General features: G+C 53.3%; 1 protein-coding gene across 7 annotated transcripts in view; it reads left to right on the top strand.

Annotated features, from left to right (window-relative positions):
* Window positions 1-15691, top strand: part of ACAP3 (ArfGAP with coiled-coil, ankyrin repeat and PH domains 3) — an 80621-nt gene extending 64930 nt beyond the window's left edge. Inside the window, exons 18-26 of one of the 7 annotated variants that reach the window (XR_007207892.1) lie at window positions 256-470; window positions 1911-2018; window positions 2460-2543; window positions 4700-4792; window positions 5344-5564; window positions 5678-5787; window positions 7383-7493; window positions 9890-15073; window positions 15136-15691. Coding sequence is in view for 5 of the 7 variants with exons in the window: in XM_048326106.1 (XP_048182063.1) it covers window positions 256-470; window positions 1911-2018; window positions 2460-2543; window positions 4700-4792; window positions 5344-5564; window positions 5678-5787; window positions 7383-7493; window positions 9890-10037 (1090 nt within the window). In the remaining 2 variants the exon portion in view is untranslated. Of the gene's footprint in view, window positions 1-255; window positions 471-1910; window positions 2019-2459; window positions 2544-4690; window positions 4793-5343; window positions 5565-5677; window positions 5788-7382; window positions 7494-9889 lie in introns of all 7 variants that reach the window. The other 6 variants (XR_007207893.1, XM_048326107.1, XM_048326106.1 and 3 more) reach the window with 6 other exon arrangements.
* The last annotated feature ends 1833 nt before the right edge of the window (window positions 15692-17524 follow it).

Here is a 17524-nt window from a genome sequence, read left to right as displayed (position 1 = left end):
AATTGCAGGATTTACCCCTGCCCTGAGACCTCTCAAACACCTAAAGCTCGTGGTGGTGCCTGGAGCTGAATTTCATTCCACTCTCAACCACTGCCTGCCCTTCTCAGCTGTGCCTTGAAACAGGAGACATTTTCAAGTTGGAGAAACAGGAATTTGAGGCCTCAGGTGCACAAAACGCCCCTGAGCAGCAGCTCCATCCCCTCATGGCAGATCCTCTGGGTGTGCGTGCTCATCTCTGCGCTGTCCCTCCCTCAGGCAGGACAAGGAGGCCTGGATCAAGGTGAAATACGTGGAGAAGAAATTCCTGAAGAAGCTGCCGGGCGGGGAGGCGCTGGCCGAGAGCGAGCGGAAGCCGCGGCGCTGGTGCGTCAAGAAGTGCCAGAGGCACAACAGCGGCTCCAGAGCCCCCACAGCCCGCAGGAAGTACCGCCAGGAAACTGGGAATGCCTCCCCAGCCATGCTGTCCTCAGGTGGGCACCCCCTCCTTGTGTCCCCGGATCCCTGCCAGTGCCCCCGGCGCGGCCGCGTTCCCTTCCAGGACCTGTCAGAGCTCCGGGCAAAAATGGTGTTGCACAAACGGACTTTGAAAAGCCTTTAAAGCCATTTCCTAACGTTTTCCGGGTTCCTGTGGCTGAAGGGGATCACCAGGGTGACCCTGGGATCTCCAAGCTCGCTTTGGGCATTTTTTGGTGATTCCTGGTTTTTTTAATAAGTTTTAAATCCTTTTGGTTTTATCTCTGTAAGAGAGGCCGTGCTTAGGAAGGTTCTGGCTGCTCTGGGATGACTTTGGCCAGCAATTTGTGATGTTTTGGGTTCTTAGGAAAGGTTCTGGCTGCTCCCAATGCTCTGGGATGACTTTGCTCAGCAATTTGTGATGTTTTGGGTTCTTAGGAAGATTCTGGCTGCTCTGAGATGACTTTGGTCAGCAATTTGTGATGCTTTGGGTCCTTAGGAAGGTTCTGGCTGCTCTGGGATGACTTTGGTCAGCAATTTGTGATATTTTAGTTTCCTAGGAAAGGTTCTGGCTGCTCCCAATGCTCTGGGATGACTTTGGTCAGCAATTTGTGATGTTTTGGTTGCTTAGGGAGGGTTCTGACTGCTCTGAGATGACTTTGGTGAGAAATCTGTGATATTTTGGGTTCTTAGGAAGGTTCTGGCTGCTCTGGGATGACTTTGGTCAGCAATTTGTGATGTTTTGGGTTCTTAGGAAGGGTTCTGGCTGCTCCCAATGCTCTGGGATGACTTTGGTCAGCAATTTGTGATATTTTGGGTTCTTAGGAAGGTTCTGGCTGCTCTGGGATGACTTTGGTCAGCAATTTGTGATATTTTGGGTTCTTAGGAAGGTTCTGGCTGCTCTGGGATGACTTTGGCCAGCAATTAGTGATGTTTTGTGTTCTTAGGAAGGTTCTGGCTGCTCTGGGATGACTTTGGTGAGAAATCTGTGATATTTTGGGTTCTTAGGAAGGTTCTGACTGCTCTGGGATGGGTTTGGTCAGCAATTTGTGATGTTTTGGGTTCTTAGGAAGGTTCTGACTGCTCTGGGATGACTTTGGTGAGAAATCTGTGATATTTTGGGTTCTTAGGAAGGTTCTGACTGCTCTGGGATGACTTTGGTCAGCAATTTGTGATGTTTTGGGTTCTGAGGAAGGTTCTGGCTGCTCTGGGATGACTTTGGCCAGCAATTTGTGATATTTTGGGTTCTTAGGAAGGTTCTGGCTGCTCTGGGATGACTTTGGTCAGCAATTTGTGATGTTTTGGGTTCTGAGGAAGGTTCTGGCTGCTCTGGGATGACTTTGGCCAGCAATTAGTGATGTTTTGTGCTGGGACCACAAGCGTGGTGCTGGGTGTGCAAGCACAGCTGGGGAATTGTCTCCTTTGCTCGGCATTAATTCCGAATTTCCCGTGTCCAGCAGCAGCCACCCTGGAGAGGAAATTCCGCCGGGATTCCCTGTTCTGCCCGGATGAGCTGGACTCTCTCTTCTCCTACTTCGACACCGGGGCTGGCTCCGGCCCTCGCAGTAAGTGCCACCAAGAGCTCCTGCCCTTCCCTGCCAGCTCTCCCACTGCCCCAGAGCCAAGGCCAGCTATGCCAGGAGAGGGTGAACATTCCAAACATTCCAGCAGAGGGATGAGGAGTTGGTTGCACAAACTCCAGCCCCGTCGTTGCTCTTTTATTGCACCTGTTTTAATATCCCACTGCCATTCGGCATTCTGGGGATTTTTTTTTTTTCCCCCCAGCATCTTTTACTCCCAAACTTCGCATTCCATTGGCTTTTTTCTTTTTTAATTTTGCTTTTCATTTTGGCTTTCCATATTTTTTTTTTTAATTATTATTTTTAAATTTTTTTTCTTAGCCGAGTCTCGCTGCAGACAATTTTTTTTTTTTTTTCTCTTTTTTTTTTTAATTTTTGTGTTTGTGCCAATGAACTCCCCTCACATTCCCGTCCACCTTCCTCTAGGTGCCAGCCACATCTCTCTGCAGCACCCGCTGGCAGGTGGCCCTTGGAGTGGGATGGGTCCCGCTGGGTCCCTCCTGGACGGAGGTAAGGTGACGCTCTGGCAGCCAGCAGCAAAAGAGACACCCAAATTTCACTTGTTCCGCCCCAAAATTCCGAGGCACGGATGGATTTCTGGTCAGGGATTCCAGCTCCTTTGGCTGGGGCAGGTTTTTCCACAGGCAAAATGCTTCCTAGGCTTTCCAGCATTCCCTTTAATAAATAAATAAATAAATAAATAAATAAAAGCATTCCCTTTCAATAAATTCCTCAGAGGATCTAATCCTGGATCTCAGATAGGAACTTTATTTATTTTATTTCTTTAGCGGTCCACATCCCAGAGTTTTTGTGCTCCCTTATCATCCTTAGCTCAGGAGTTACTGAATTTCCTGGCTCAGTTGCTTGTCCTTGTAGGAATTTACAATAAATATTTATAACCCTGAGTTCAGCACAGCAGAAACTCCCCGGCTTTCCTCCATGTCCACGTTATCTCTTGAAATCAAGGAAAAAGGGGCTTTAGTGCTTGTCTGCATCAGGGCTTTAAGGGCTGTTCCAGTTTCAAGGAATTTCATGCTTTTAGTCCACAAAAACCATGGGAATTGCAGGATTTCAGAGTCCCTCAGATCCCTCCGAGCCTTGTCTTGCTCCTGGAGAAGAAAATAGCAACTTTATCCCTGAGAACAGAGCTGGGAATGTGATGTATCCATATCCATGTGCCCTGAGCCAGATCCTCCCTTCTTGTTGTGCTGGGAATGTGGAGCAGAGCCACGAGGCCTCGCTGCAGTCACGTTTTCCTTCCTCCCCAGGCCGTGGGTTTGCTTTCTATAAAAATCTGCAGCAGCTCTAAAAAAAACCACTCGTGCTCTGGGCTGCTTGAAACCTTTCCTGTTGTGCCTTCATTCCCTCCCCTGGCTGCTGAGCAGTGCTGGAGGATTCCTCGTGATCCATGATTTTGGGAGAACTCATGGAGAGCCTGATTTTTATCTGGGATTTTGCTCTGGGGAGTTCAACACCCTCTGAAATTCAGGTTTCTGGTTCTGCCGTGCTTTTCCAGGCTCAGCTCTGTGGTTCTTGCAGCCTTTCCTGCTGTTATTCCTTTCACAGAGCACTCAGCTGGCTTAGGAACACTTTTCCAGGCTTGTTTTCCTTCCTAATCCCAGTGGTTTGAGGACAGGGCATAGGGATTGAACCTGGGGAGTTCTGGGGGGATGGACACTCCCAGGCCTTGCAGTGAAAGCAGCAAGAAGCTGAATCCAGAGAGAGTTCCCAAGGCTGGCCAGGCACCCCTCAGGGCACAGGGGATGTGCCACCCCTCAGGGCACAGGGGATGTGCCACCCTTCTTCCTGCAGGAGCAATTCCTGCATTGCTTCTTCCTTCCTTTCTCTCGTTTTCCTGACAATTTTGGGTGTGGGCTGAGGAAGTTTCCCTGCCACTGGCACCTTGTGTGTGTCCCTGGACAAGTGGCTTCATCTCTTCACTTCCATCTCTGGAAGCATCCAAGGCCAGGTTGGATGGGTTTGGAGCAACCTGGGATAGTGGAAGGTGTCCCTGCCCACAGGTTAGGAGCAGGATGAGCTTTAAGATCCCTTCCAACCCAAACCAGTCTGGGATTCTGTGATCCATGGATTTCTTGGATGGAGTCAGCTCCTGTAGCATTCAGTGGCCAAGCAGGGAAGGTTGGAAGCTCTGTGGGAAAGGGAAGAGATGTTGGGAAGGTGGGTGAGCTTTAAGAGTTTGGCTCAAGATGTGATTTGGCCCAACCACATCAACAAAAAAGTGCCCCAGTGACAAATGAGAGATCCCAGAGTGGAACTGGGATGGTCAGTGCTGAAAGCAGAGGGGTGTCCTGATTTGCCCGTGACACCACCCGACCTCCTGCCGAGCTGTCTCTGCTGCTGCTCCGCTCCAGTCTCCGTCACAATCCCTCAGGGATTGCAGCAGGGGCTGTCCCCAACAGCCCCCAAGTGCCATGGCAGTGTTGGAGCATCCCTGCATGAAGGGCAGTGTGGGGACACGGCCACCGTGAGGCTTTGCAGAGCTTCTCCTTGGGGGCTGAGCGGGGTGGCAGCGCCCCTGTCCCTGTGCCAGCAGTGTGTGTGTGACGTCCTGCGCTGCCCTGTCCCCCCGTGGGCTCAGCTGGGCCTGGCTCTGGGGGGGCCTGGGTGTTAAAGTGGCCTTGGTTTGTGTCCTGTTGGCCCCGCAGGTCTGAGCAGTGACAGCGGCCTGGGAGGGAGCACCGATGGCAGCACCGACATCCTGGTGTTCGGCTCCGTGGTGGACAGTGTGACAGAGGAAGGTGGGTGGCACACGGGGAAGGGCGTGAGGGATTGGTCTGGGATCTTCTTGGATGGAGATGCAGTGTTGGATAACACAGAGAGGCAGGGCTGAGGGGGTTCGGGGGAACTGATTTGTAAAACAGAGCTTGTATATCGTAGCAACAACTTGGGCCCTGCCAGAGGGGAGGGTTGGATGGGGTTTTGGGAGGGAGTTCTTCCCTGTGAGGGTTAGATGGGATTTTGGGATTAAATCCTTCTCTGTGACAGTGGGGAGGCCCTGGGATGGATTTTCTGGAGAAGCTGTGGCTGCCTCATGCCTGGAAGTGTCCAAGACCAACCTGGGATAGTGGAAGATGACCCTGCCCACGGAATGAGATGAGCTTTTAGGTCCCTTCCAACCCACACCAGTGTGGGATTCTTTGTTTTCTCACTGAATTGACCCTAAATCAAAGCAGAATTCTCCAAATAACGGCAGGCACAGCTTCACTTAGGCAGGATGGGTGAGCAGGGATATAAAAAATGAAGTGGGAAGCTTTGGGCTGATCTCTCCCCACCCTTCCCTGCCTGGCAGAGTGCGAGGTGTCGGAGGAGAGCAGCGGGGAAGCCGAGATCGAGCAGGAGGCGTCGGATTTGGAGGATCTGAGGGAGCTGCACCCCGGCCTGCTGATGTACAGGGCAGCTCAGGCCCGGAACCTGCCCCTGATGGCAGAAGCTCTGGCCCACGGGGCCGAGATCAACTGGGTGAACGATGAGGATGAGAACAAAACCCCTCTGATCCAGGCTGTGAAGGGGGTATGTTGTGCTGGGAACGTGAGGCCTTGGCTCTGGTTTGGAGCACGGGAATTGTCCGGCCTGTGCATCCTGCTGGATAAATTGATGTGGAAATTCCTTTTCCCCCTCACCAGGGCTCCTTGATAGCCTGTGAATTCCTGCTGCAGAACGGGGCAGATGTCAACCAAAGAGACTCACGGGGCCGGGCCCCCCTGCACCACGCCACGTACCTGGGGCACACCGGGTGAGTCTGGATCCCTGGCATGGGATCCAGAGCTGGATAACCCAGGGGGCTGGATAACCCAGGAGGCTGGATAACCCAGGAGGCTGGATAACCCAGGGGGGTGGATAACCGAGAATTGGATAACCCAGGGGGGTGGATAACCCAGAATTGGATAACCCAGGGGGGTGGATAACCCAGAATTGGATAACCCAGGAGGCTGGATAACCCAGGGGGCTGGATAACCCAGAATTGGATAACCCAGGGGGCTGGATAACCCAGAATTGGATAACCCAGAATTGGATAACCCAGGAGGCTGGATAACCCAGGGGGCTGGATAACCCAGGGAGCTGGATAACCCAGGGAGCTGGATAACCCAGGGAGCTGGATAACCCAGAATTGGATAACCCAGGGGGGTGGATAACCCAGAATTGGATAACCCAGGAGGCTGGATAACCCAGGGGGCTGGATAACCCAGAATTGGATAACCCAGGGGGCTGGATAACCCAGGGGGCTGGATAACCCAGGGAGCTGGATAACCCAGAATTGGATAACCCAGGGGGGTGGATAACCCAGAATTGGATAACCCAGGAGGCTGGATAACCCAGGGGGCTGGATAACCCAGAATTGGATAACCCAGGGGGCTGGATAACCCAGAATTGGATAACCCAGAATTGGATAACCCAGAATTGGATAACCCAGGGGGGTGGATAACCCAGAATTGGATAACCCAGGAGGCTGGATAACCCAGGAGGCTGGATAACCCAGGAGGCTGGATAACCCAGGGGGCTGGATAACCCAGAATTGGATAACCCAGGGGGCTGGATAACCCAGAATTGGATAACCCAGAATTGGATAACCCAGAGTTGGATAACCCAGGGAGCTGGATAACCCAGAATTGGATAACCCGGAGTTGGATAATCCCCTCAGCCCAGAGAGCCAGGGCTGAGGGGGTTTTAGGGAATTGATTTGTAAAATATGGCTTTTAGAGCATATCAATGAATGTGGCACAGGGTTAGGTGGGATATTGGGATGAAATCCTTCCCTGTGTGGGTGGGAGGGGCTGGGATGGAATTCCCAGAGAGGCTGTGGGTGTCCTGTCCCTGGAAGTGCCCAAGGCCAGGTTGGAGCAAGCTGGGGTAGTGGGAGGTGTCCTTGCCTATGGAATGAGATGAGTTTTGGGATCCCTTCAACCCAAACCAGTGTGGGATTCTCTCTTTTCTCACTGAATTTACCCTAAATAAAGGCAAAACTCTACAAATACTGGCAAGCACAGCTTCACTTAGGCTGGCCTAAATCAGGAAACACTGCAGAGAAAGGAATGGGGGTGCAGGGGCCTGGTTATCCCCTATGTGCCATCATGAGGGCAATTATCCTTAAGACAATCAAATCCATGGAATCATGGGATGGATAATTGCGCAAGGGTTGGATGCAAGCTCAGGGAGAGGAGGATGTGGGATCAGCAGGTTCAAACCTGACTTTGGGACAGCAGTTTAATCCCTCAGTGTCTCTGCTGAGACACTGCGGGAACAGTAGGGACACACTCAGGTGGAGACTCCTGGAATTCTGTGCCTCTGGAGCTGGAATTCCTGCCCTGAGGGCCCTTTGTGCCCCCGCAGGCAGGTGTGCCTGTTCCTGAAGCGCGGGGCCAACCAGCACGCCGTGGATGGGGACGGGCAGGACCCGCTGAGCATCGCCGTGACCGCGGCCAACGCCGACATCGTCACCCTGTGAGTGCTGCCGGGGCTGGGAGGCGCCGGGAAACGCCGGGAAGCACCGGGAAGCACTGGGAAACAGCAGGCAGCACTGCCTGAGGACTGGGAAACACTGGGAAGCACTGGGAAGCACTGGGAAACAGCAGGCAGCACTGCCTGAGGACTGAGAAGCACTGGGAAACACTGGGAAACAGCAGGCAGCACTGCCTGAGGACTGGGAAACACTGGGAAGCACTGGAAAACAATGGGAAACAGCAGGCAGCACTGCCTGAGGACTGAGAAGCACTGGGAAACACTGGGAAACAGCAGGCAGCACTGCCTGAGGACTGGGAAGCACTGGGAAGCACTGGGAAACGGCAGGCAGCACTGCCTGAGCACTGGGAAGCACTGGGAAGCACTGGGAAACGGCAGGCAGCACTGCCTGAGCACTGGGAAGCACTGGGAAGCACTGGGAAACAGCAGGCAGCACTGCCTGAGGACTGGGAAGCACTGGGAAACAGCAGGCAACACTGCCTGAGGACTGGGAAGCACTGGGAAGCACTGGGAAACGGCAGGCAGCACTGCCTGAGCACTGGGAAGCACTGGGAAGCACTGGGAAACGGCAGGCAGCACTGCCTGAGCACTGGGAAGCACTGGGAAGCACTGGGAAACAGCAGGCAGCACTGCCTGAGGACTGGGAAACACTGGGAAACAGCAGGCAACACTGCCTGAGGACTGGGAAGCACTGGGAAACACTGGGAAACAGCAGGCAGCACTGCCTGAGGACTGGGAAGCACTGGGAAACACTGGGAAACAGCAGGCAACACTGCCTGAGGACTGGGAAGCACTGGGAAACACTGGGAAACAGCAGGCAGCACTGCCTGAGGACTGGGAAGCACTGGGAAACAGCAGGCAACACTGCCTGAGGACTGGGAAGCACTGGGAAACAGCAGGCAACACTGCCTGAGGACTGGGAAACACTGCCCGGAGACTGGGAAACGCTGGGAAAGACTGGGGAACACTGCCTGGGGACTGGGAAACGCTGGGAAAGACTGGGGAACACTGGGAAACAGCAGGCAGCACTGCCTGAGGACTGGGAAACACTGGGAAACAGCAGGCAACACTGCCTGAGGACTGGGAAGCACTGGGAAACACTGGGAAACAGCAGGCAGCACTGCCTGAGGACTGGGAAGCACTGGGAAACACTGGGAAACAGCAGGCAACACTGCCTGAGGACTGGGAAGCACTGGGAAACACTGGGAAACAGCAGGCAGCACTGCCTGAGGACTGGGAAGCACTGGGAAACAGCAGGCAACACTGCCTGAGGACTGGGAAGCACTGGGAAACAGCAGGCAACACTGCCTGAGGACTGGGAAACACTGCCCGGAGACTGGGAAACGCTGGGAAAGACTGGGGAACACTGCCTGGGGACTGGGAAACGCTGGGAAAGACTGGGGAACACTGGGAAACAGCAGGCAACACTGCCTGGAGACTGGGAAACGCTGGGAAAGACTGGGGAACACTGGGAAACAGCAGGCAACGCTGCCTGGAGACTGGGAAACGCTGGGAAAGACTGGGGAACACTGCCTGGAGACTGGGAAACGCTGGGAAAGACTGGGGAACACTGCCTGGGAACTGGGAAACGCTGGGAACGACTGGGGAACACTGCCTAAGGACTGGGGAACACTGCCCGGAGACTGGGAAATGCTGGGAAAGACTGGGGAACACTGCCTAAGGACTGGGAAACACTGGGAAACCTTGGGAAACACTGCCCAGGAACTGGGAAACACTGCCTGGGGGGGACTGGGGAACACCACCTGGGAACTGGGAAACACTGGGAAATGCTGGGGAACACTGCCTGGAGACTGGGAAACACTGGGAAATGCTGGGAAAAACTGGGGAACCCTGCCTGGGGACTGGGAAACACTGCCTGGGGGGGACTGGGGAACACCACCTGGGAACTGGGAAACACTGGAAAACACTGGGAAACACTGCCTGGAGACTGGGAAACACTGGGAAATGCTGGGAAAGACTGGGGAACACTGCCTAGGGACTGGGAAACGCTGCCTGGGGACTGGGAAACACCAGGAAACCTTGGGAAACACTGCCCAGGAACTGGGAAACACTGGGAAACACTGCCTGAGGACTGGGAAACACTGCCTGGAGACTGGGGAACACCACCTGGGAACTGGAAAACACTGGGAAACGCTGGGAAAGACTGGGGAACACTGCCTAGGGACTGGGGAACACTGGGGAACACTGCCTGGGGACTGGGGAACACTGGGGAATACTGCCTGGGGACTGGGGAACACCACCTGGGAACTGGGAAACACTGGGAAACACCGCCTGGGGACTGGGAAACACTGGGAAATGCCAGCAGCAGGGGAAGGAATAACCAAATCCTGCCCCCCGTGCTCTGTGTCCCGCCGCAGGCTGCGCCTGGCCCGGATGAACGAGGAGATGCGGGAAGCAGAGGGTCCCTTCGGGCAGCCGGGCCAATATCCCAGCAACAGCCCCACGGAGCTGCAGTACAGGAAATGCATCCAGGAGTTCATCAGCCTTAACATCGACGAGTGTTAGTGACGAGTCCCCATCCCCTCTGCTGCCCCGGAGCTGGGCTGAATCCCTGGAGAGCCCCATCCTTGGATATCTCGGTGTTTTCCTTGCAGATTGGTCTGTTGTTGATGCCTGCACCCGTCGGGTTGAGCTGCCCGCAGGAAGGCCAAGGGGTCTTCCCTGTGAGCTTTAAGTTCTCATGCTTGACTACTGGATGGTTGATCTTTATGTTTTTTTGGAGTAGGAGCCTCCCAGGGCATAACCACAGACCTTGGCATGTGGGCTGGAATGTGTGGGAAGTGTGGGAGAGGAGCTTAGAGTTGGAAAAAAAAAAAAAGGAAAAAAAAAGAAAAAAAGAGAAGAAAAGGAAATGCCCTCAGTGACCAGGAGAGAGCCACCAACACCAGGATCAGATGAAGCTGGCCCTGAAGAGTTGGCTTGGAATTCGGGCAGGGATTGTGGAGCCCTCAGCCTGCTGTGCCCCTGGGAGAACTCAGAGGTGCCCTCCCGGGCTGGTTTTGGGGCAGGGATGCTCCGAGCGGAGCGGGTGGCATCGGGAGCTCCTCACCTTTCACTGCTCTCAGGACTGAACCAGCCATGCTCCCCTCGTTTGCTGCCCTGGGTGCTTGGCTGCTCAAAGCCATAGCTGCCCTGCTTCCAGCAGCCATCCTGCAGCATTCCTGGAAGCAGCAGCGCTGATCCCTGGAGCTGGGAGAAGCTTGTCGCTGGCGATGGGCTCGGGGCAGGGAGGGGAAGCTGCTCCAGCTGCTCGGTGCAATCTGACTCCACTCGGTTCCCTGCTCCCTTCAGGTTTCTGTGGAGGAGAATTCCACTTGCATGAGTCCCCTCCGTGCTCTCCCCCCGCATGCTGGAGCATCTCAGCGGCTTTGGAGCTCCCCAGTTCCAGGGAGCAGCAGAATTTTGTGTTTCCCTCCTTTTTTTCCCCGAGGTTTTTGGCTGGAGTGAGGGAATTTTCCTTGGAGCACTTTGTTGCTGTCTCGTGTGTCTGGAGCTGTCCCATCCCGTCTTGGGAGGGCTTAGGGAGCACGGGGACCTCTGGAGCCCTGTCTGGAGATTGGAGGCTCCTGTAGGAGCCTTTCCCCAATGTCCCCAACTGCAGCTGGCACCAGAGGTTGTCAGGGCTCGGGGGTGACATCCCTGCCTGGGCTCCAGGGTCAGGCCACAGTGCCTTATGGATCATCCCAGGATCTTGAGGGGCTCCAAGGAAACAAAGAATCGCAGGCAGAGTTCCCCACTCTCTGCACTCCATCGGCAGATCCACAATCCCATTTCTCATCCCATCCACTCTGGAATTCTTGATGTTTTCGCTTCCTGGCCGCTGCCCTGCTCAGCAACCTTGGCAGGATTTGTTCCTGGGGCTGGAATTGTGTCCTCAGATATTGAGGGAACAGCTGCTCACCCTCAGGGGCTCAGCCAGCAGCCCTCCCACACAACAAAGAGCCTTCACTGGGTCTCTCTTGGCTCGAGGGAATTCCTGCTTCCTTAGGAAGGTGCTGTCCCAGGTTTTCCTGCAGCCAGGCTGCTCTTTCCTGTCTGTGCAATCTCGATTCCCACTGGAGCTTTGGGATGAGCAATTCCCAGGGCTGAGCTCTGCTCTCAGTGTCTGCTGCGAGTCTGGAATGGTCCTGGTGCAGTGCAAAATCTGCCCCCAGGGCCTCCTGTGCTTCCTTAAATCATGAACAATCTCCTTCCACTGATCCTGGGGAATGAAAATTCCCCCTTTTTGGCTGTTCAGTGCCTGGGCTGGAAATCTCTCCTGTGGTCTTGGAGCAGGCAGTGCTCCCTCTGAACTCTCCTGAGTGGGAAGTGGAGGCTGAGCAGGGGCAGCTCCCGTGGTCCGTTCATCCCTGCCCAGCTCCGGCACCCTCAGGAGTGCCTCGGGAACACCCCTGGGATGAAGCAGAAATTGCTGCGATTCCATTTCAGAGAAGCTGGGATGGATAAACCCCGAATTCAGAGGACAGCTCTGGGAGCAGAGATTGTAGCTCTGACTGTGGCTCCCTCAGGATTCCAGCTGTGGCAGGGCTGCTCCGGGGTCTCCTTCACTTTCCATTTAACATTCCCTGGATTTAACACCTCCTGCCCCCTGGGAGGTGTCACCAGCACTGCTGCCCCCTCAGTGTCTCCTGGGCAGGGACAGAAGCTCCTGGAGCTCCACTTTCGCTCCTTTGCTTCGGGCTTTGTCTTCTTTCTGACCCAAATCACCTCAGATTTCGATGCCCCCCCACGCCCCCGTTTGTCACCTCTTCCTTGGCATTCCGGCCTCTTTGTCCTGCTGCTGCTGCTGCACTCGGTTTAAAAGTTTAAAACCAGCGTTTAAAAGTTTCAAAGCCAGCCCTGAGCAGTGCCCTGGCTGCTCCTGGCACGGCTGGGATGGGGTTGGAAGTGCTGCTGCTCCCGCTCCCAAATCCACCCTCAAATCCGAGTCTGCCTTCAGCAGGACCCTGCTGTGCCCAGGGACATCCCCCACATCCCCCTGGGACACCTGGAGAGCTCCACAGATCCAAGATCCTGCTCTTCTTCCCGGGTTAGGAGCTGGGAGATTCCTGCAGGGGATTCCCTCTTCAATCGCACCCCGTTTTGTGCTGATCTGCATCACTTGGGGCGGTTTTTTGGTGCTGATTCCCCCTCGAGTCGTGCCCTTTCCACGCTGGGAATCTTTTCAGGGTACTTCAAAGCTCTTGAGAGTGAAGTAGAAGTTTCACCACTGCCATGGTCCTGCTCTGCTCATGGATTTCAGCACGGTCATTGTGGTTTTTTTTTTTTACCTGTACAGCAACTTCAAACACCCCAATTGGTTTTCCCAGCTTTTTAGGAGGAGTTAGAAACCCGACTGATCCTTTCTGTGAGCCAAGGACAACCGTGGCTTCCACTTTTGGGTCGTTTTATTTCACTTTTTCTGGGAATTCTGGCCAGAAATCCTGGCCAGTTTGCTCCCTGGAAGCTCAGACTCACTGCTGGAGTAGATGAAGTTGAAAAAAAAATGTAAATATTGATGCAAAAAGCAGCGTCTTGCAAGACAATTGATCTATTTAACATGTATTGGTACTTTATTTAGAGTCAATGTATAAAGCAACTTTGTGCACTTTTCCTACCTGACAGTATTGGGGGGTTTTATGTTCTTTTGTTATGGGTTTTGTGCTGTCTTTTTTAATCAGTGGAATTGTTAAGTATTTAATTTATTCTTATTGATGTGCCCAGAGGACTAGTGCAATTTTTATTCAATACAGTTGGTCTGTATTTAATGTCAGGATTTTTTTTTTTTTTTGTAGCATTGCTAGGGAATATTTTTCCAAACCTGCCTTTTTTTCCCTCCCCTAATTTTCCTTTCTTCCTCCCTTCCCTTTCTGTTTTCATCATGAGGCATTAAATGCCTCTAATTTGAGATAGAACCCAACACTTGAGAACACCCTGCAGTCCCTACAACTGAAATTTCTCCAGGAAAAACACGCTAAGGAGGCACTTCTCCCTATTTTCTGTGTTTCTTTGATTTTTATTTTTGCTTGGGGGGTGTGTGGGGGGGTGTGTGCGCTCCAAACCTTGGAGGGGAGAGTGGGGAAGGTGCACAGAAAATTCATTTCCAGCCAGGGAAATGCATTTCCAGGCTCCGGGGAAGATGAGAAAATGAACATTTTCTTGGTTTTCCTGCCTCAAACGCAGCTGGATTTGTGTTGTACAACCCTGCTTGGAATATTTGCTGCCCAAAATTGCTGGTTTTTCACTCTCCCTTTTTTTTCCCAAGGGTGTGTGAGTGTTTTCTCTGGACTTTAACCACATTTAACAGGAGGAATTTGCCTTTGTGTAGAAAGCAGAGTGCCAGGCACTGCCCAAAGCCTCCTCAGCCACCAGGATCCTCCATCCTTGGAATTTTCGGGGATCTGGGTGAATATTTCTCTCCCTATCCTCACTTTTATTTGACCTGTAACTAAGTGCCTGGACTTGGATCCAGTCTGGGTTTGGGTCTCTGGGTTTGGATCTCTGGGCTCTCATTCCAGGTGGGATGAGCTCAGCTTGTTGGATTTTTAAGCAACGCCCTCAGTGCTCCCTCTCCAGTGAAATCCAGGGAAGCCTCAGGTTATTTCAGTGTTGCTGCCTCTGAGATGGGAAATTTCTTGGAGTATTTTAAAGGAAAAACGTGGAGCTGGAAGATTTTATGCCTTTAACAAAAATAAAGTGTGACAAGCTGAGCTGTGATGGGCATAAAACGGAATTATTAAGGTTGGAAAAGCCCTCTGAGGTCATCAAATTAATGACGCTGCAGCTTCAAAGAGAGAACTGGAGGGAGGATTTTGGAATCAAGAGATCAGGAACATCTCAGAGCAGCAAACAAGGCCATGATTTATGCAAGAAAACCCCAGGAGCTCCTGAAGAAATGCACTGAGTTCCTGCCCAGTGGCCCTGGCCACGGCTGTCCCCTGTGCTGGGCTGTCCCCTGGCCACGTGTCCCTCACTGCCCGGAGCATTTTTGCTTTCAACCAAAGACAGAACGGGCTGGGAGGTGACACTGAGCCCTGGGAGAGCTGGTGCCAACCCCGAGTGAGTGTGGGGTGGCACAGGGACAGCGGCGGGGCACCAAGGGGCTGAGGGAGAGGGGGGTTCTGAGGGGAAAAGGGGATTTTTTGGGGAGATTCCAGAACAGATGAGTGCTGTTTCCATAGGAATGGGGCTCATATCCCTCATATCCCCAGCCTCCCAGGGAATTGGGGCTGTGCCAGGGGGAATGCAGCTGGATGGGGAGGGAATGAGGGGGGAAGTGTAGCCAAGGCGCTTCCCAAGGCACAAGGAGGACTGGGGATGGCAGGAGAGGACACCTGGGGTGGGACCTTGCTCCCAGGATGGAGCAGTTTGGGTGGAAATCTTCCTGTTGCCAGAGGTGGCACAGCAGGAGCGACCTGGGGCCACCTGAGCCAGGCTGGCCAGGGGCTGCCACAGCTTCCCTTGCCAACAGCACGGACAGGGACGGGTCCTGTGGCCACAGGGAGAGGCCGTTTTTGGCCAGGTCAGAGGTGCTTTAGCCAGGCCAGAGATCCTTTGGGGAGGTCAGAGCTCCTTGGGCCGGGTCAGAGGTGCTTTGGCCAGGTCAGGGACCCTTTTTTGCCAGGTCAGAGATCCTTTGGCCAGGCCAGAGGCCCTTTTTGGCCAGGCCAGAGATCCTTTGGGGAGGTCAGAGGCCCTTGGGCCAGGCCAGAGATCCTTGGGCCGGGTCAGAGGTGCTTTGGCCAGGTCAGGGACCCTTTTTGGCCAGGCCAGAGGCCCTTGGGCCAGGTCAGAGGTGCTTCGGCCAGGTCAGAGATGCTTTGGCCAGGCCAGGGACCCTTTGTGGCCAGGTCAGAGATCCTTTGTGGCCAGGCCAGAGGCCCTTCCTGGCCAGGCCGGAGCCCTGAGGGCTCTGCCCTCGCTGTAAATACGCCGCTGTCACCCCTCCCCTCCCTCACCCTCCTGCTTTCGGTGCCACTTTGTACCAGGTTTTTTAATCCTTCTCCCCACACAGCCTGTGCTGCCCATACCTCTGGAAAACCAGATATTCTCTCTGTAATTACCTTTGTACAATTTCAAAGCTCTTGCTGTGCTGTCGGCCTTTTTTTCCTCTCCCCCTCGCCTCCTTTCTCTTCTATGGTCTCTTGAAGCACTGTTAATAAAAATCTGAATAAATCCTTCCCTTTCCTTCTTGGCTTTTATTGCTGGAGGCTTTCTTGCCTTGCTGCCTGGATTAACTGGATCTAAAATCCCTTTTTTAACCTGTTTCCCTTCTCCTCTGCACCCTCCAGGCTGAGCTGTGGGGCACTGAATGGCACATAAATACTCTGTTTTTTTTTTTGCTGGGGTTTCTGTGACTCTCTGGTGGTGAAGATGATGATGATGATGATGATGACTCCAGGCTGCTCTGGAGGAAGGCTGGGACAAAAGGGACAGGCTCAGGTCACCCCTGCCCCATTCCACCCCTTCCTGTGCTGGATCCTGAGCTCTGTCCTTGCACTACGTGGAAAAATCCTCCTTTTTTTCCCCACACAGGGCAATCCTTCCCCACTGGGTTCTCCCATCCTGTGTGTCTGTGGCAGAAAAATAAAAGAAGAAGGAAAAAAAGACCGGCCTGGCCTTGTGATTTCTGTCCTGCTTAGCACAGAGAACAAGGGCAGGAAAGGGAGATTTGGGGAATAATCTCTGGTTTTTTAATAGATCCCAATGATTTAATTCAGGGGGACTCATTCACTCAGTGGAAGAGTTAAATAAGGTGAGTATTCTGAAATCAGGAGCATTTTTTAGGCATTTATGGGAGTAGAGCTGTGCTATTACAATGAATTTATAGTGAGGGGATGTGGGGGATGCCTGCCCTGCTCCCACTGTCCCTTTCCCATTTATTTCACTGCTGTGTTTTCCTGCCTAAAATGGAGATTTTAGCTCAAACACCACCCCAAGGTGCACACTGCAGGCTGAGATGGGATTGCAGAAAAAGATTGACCCTTTTTCCTTAATTAACAAGAATTCAATGCTTAAATAGCTTCAAAAACCTGGGGCTGCTCTTTTATTACAACAGTGGGAGTCTTAAAATGGGAGTTCTAACAGATATTTCAGTGGGGTGCAGGAGGATCAGTGACCTGTTAGGATTTATCCGTGATTTTATCAGCAGGAGCTCCCAGCAATTCCCTGTCCTGCTGCCTCCAGGGGACACAGCAGCTCTGAGTGAGGGTGGACACCGAATTCCTGGGATCTCTCCCTTCTCTCTCCCCCTGTGGGTTCATCACCAGGTAAAAATTACCCCAGAAAGTTCAAATGTGAAATTAGGGACGTCATTAATGGCATGAGGGTGCTTAATTACCCCCAGAATTGCAGCACAAACCATCCCTGCCCAGGAGGTTCTGTCCTGGGACACCTGAACTCTGTGCCTTCACCTGGGCCTTGAGTTTTGTTTGGTTCCTGCTCCAAGCAGCTCTGAAAAATCGGATTTGACCTGGCTCTGGATTTATCCCCTCCCCTGGCGTTCATTCCTGTGGGGTTTTGTCACTGACTCCCTCTGGGGCCTGGATTTTTGCTGGAAGGGCCCAGCTCAGGTGGAAAAGCTCCATTTGGGGCAGGTGCTGATGTCCCAAGCCCTCAGGGGTGACCCTAAAGCAGAATTTGGGGGGCTGATTGCCCAAGCCAGCAGGCTGGGGGAGGTTCTGGAATAAAGAGGAGTCTCTTAAACTCAAAATTAGTCCCTGCCCTCAGTGCAGAGAGCTCTGAGCTACCTCAGCCTGGTTGGTTGTGCTTCCACGAGCTCAGAATCCATTTTATCCCACTAAAGGTGGCAGATTTTCCCCATCCCTGTCCTGAATTCCCAGCCCTCCTGTGCCAAATCTGACGACGAGACCAGAAATCACCTCCTGCCCCCTGGGCTAAGCATTTGATGCTCTGCCCCCAAATTGGCTCCTCCTGGAATTAAATTCCATGATGCAGTGATTTTTTTGGGGGCATTGAGGCCAGGATTAAGCAAATCAAACAAAATTAAGGCT

Source organism: Corvus hawaiiensis, chromosome 22 (assembly GCF_020740725.1).
Source record: "Corvus hawaiiensis isolate bCorHaw1 chromosome 22, bCorHaw1.pri.cur, whole genome shotgun sequence".
Taxonomy (NCBI): Eukaryota; Metazoa; Chordata; class Aves; order Passeriformes; family Corvidae; genus Corvus; species Corvus hawaiiensis.
The sequence above is the reverse complement of the archived record's forward strand: the minus strand, read 5'-3'. Positions and strand labels throughout refer to the sequence as shown.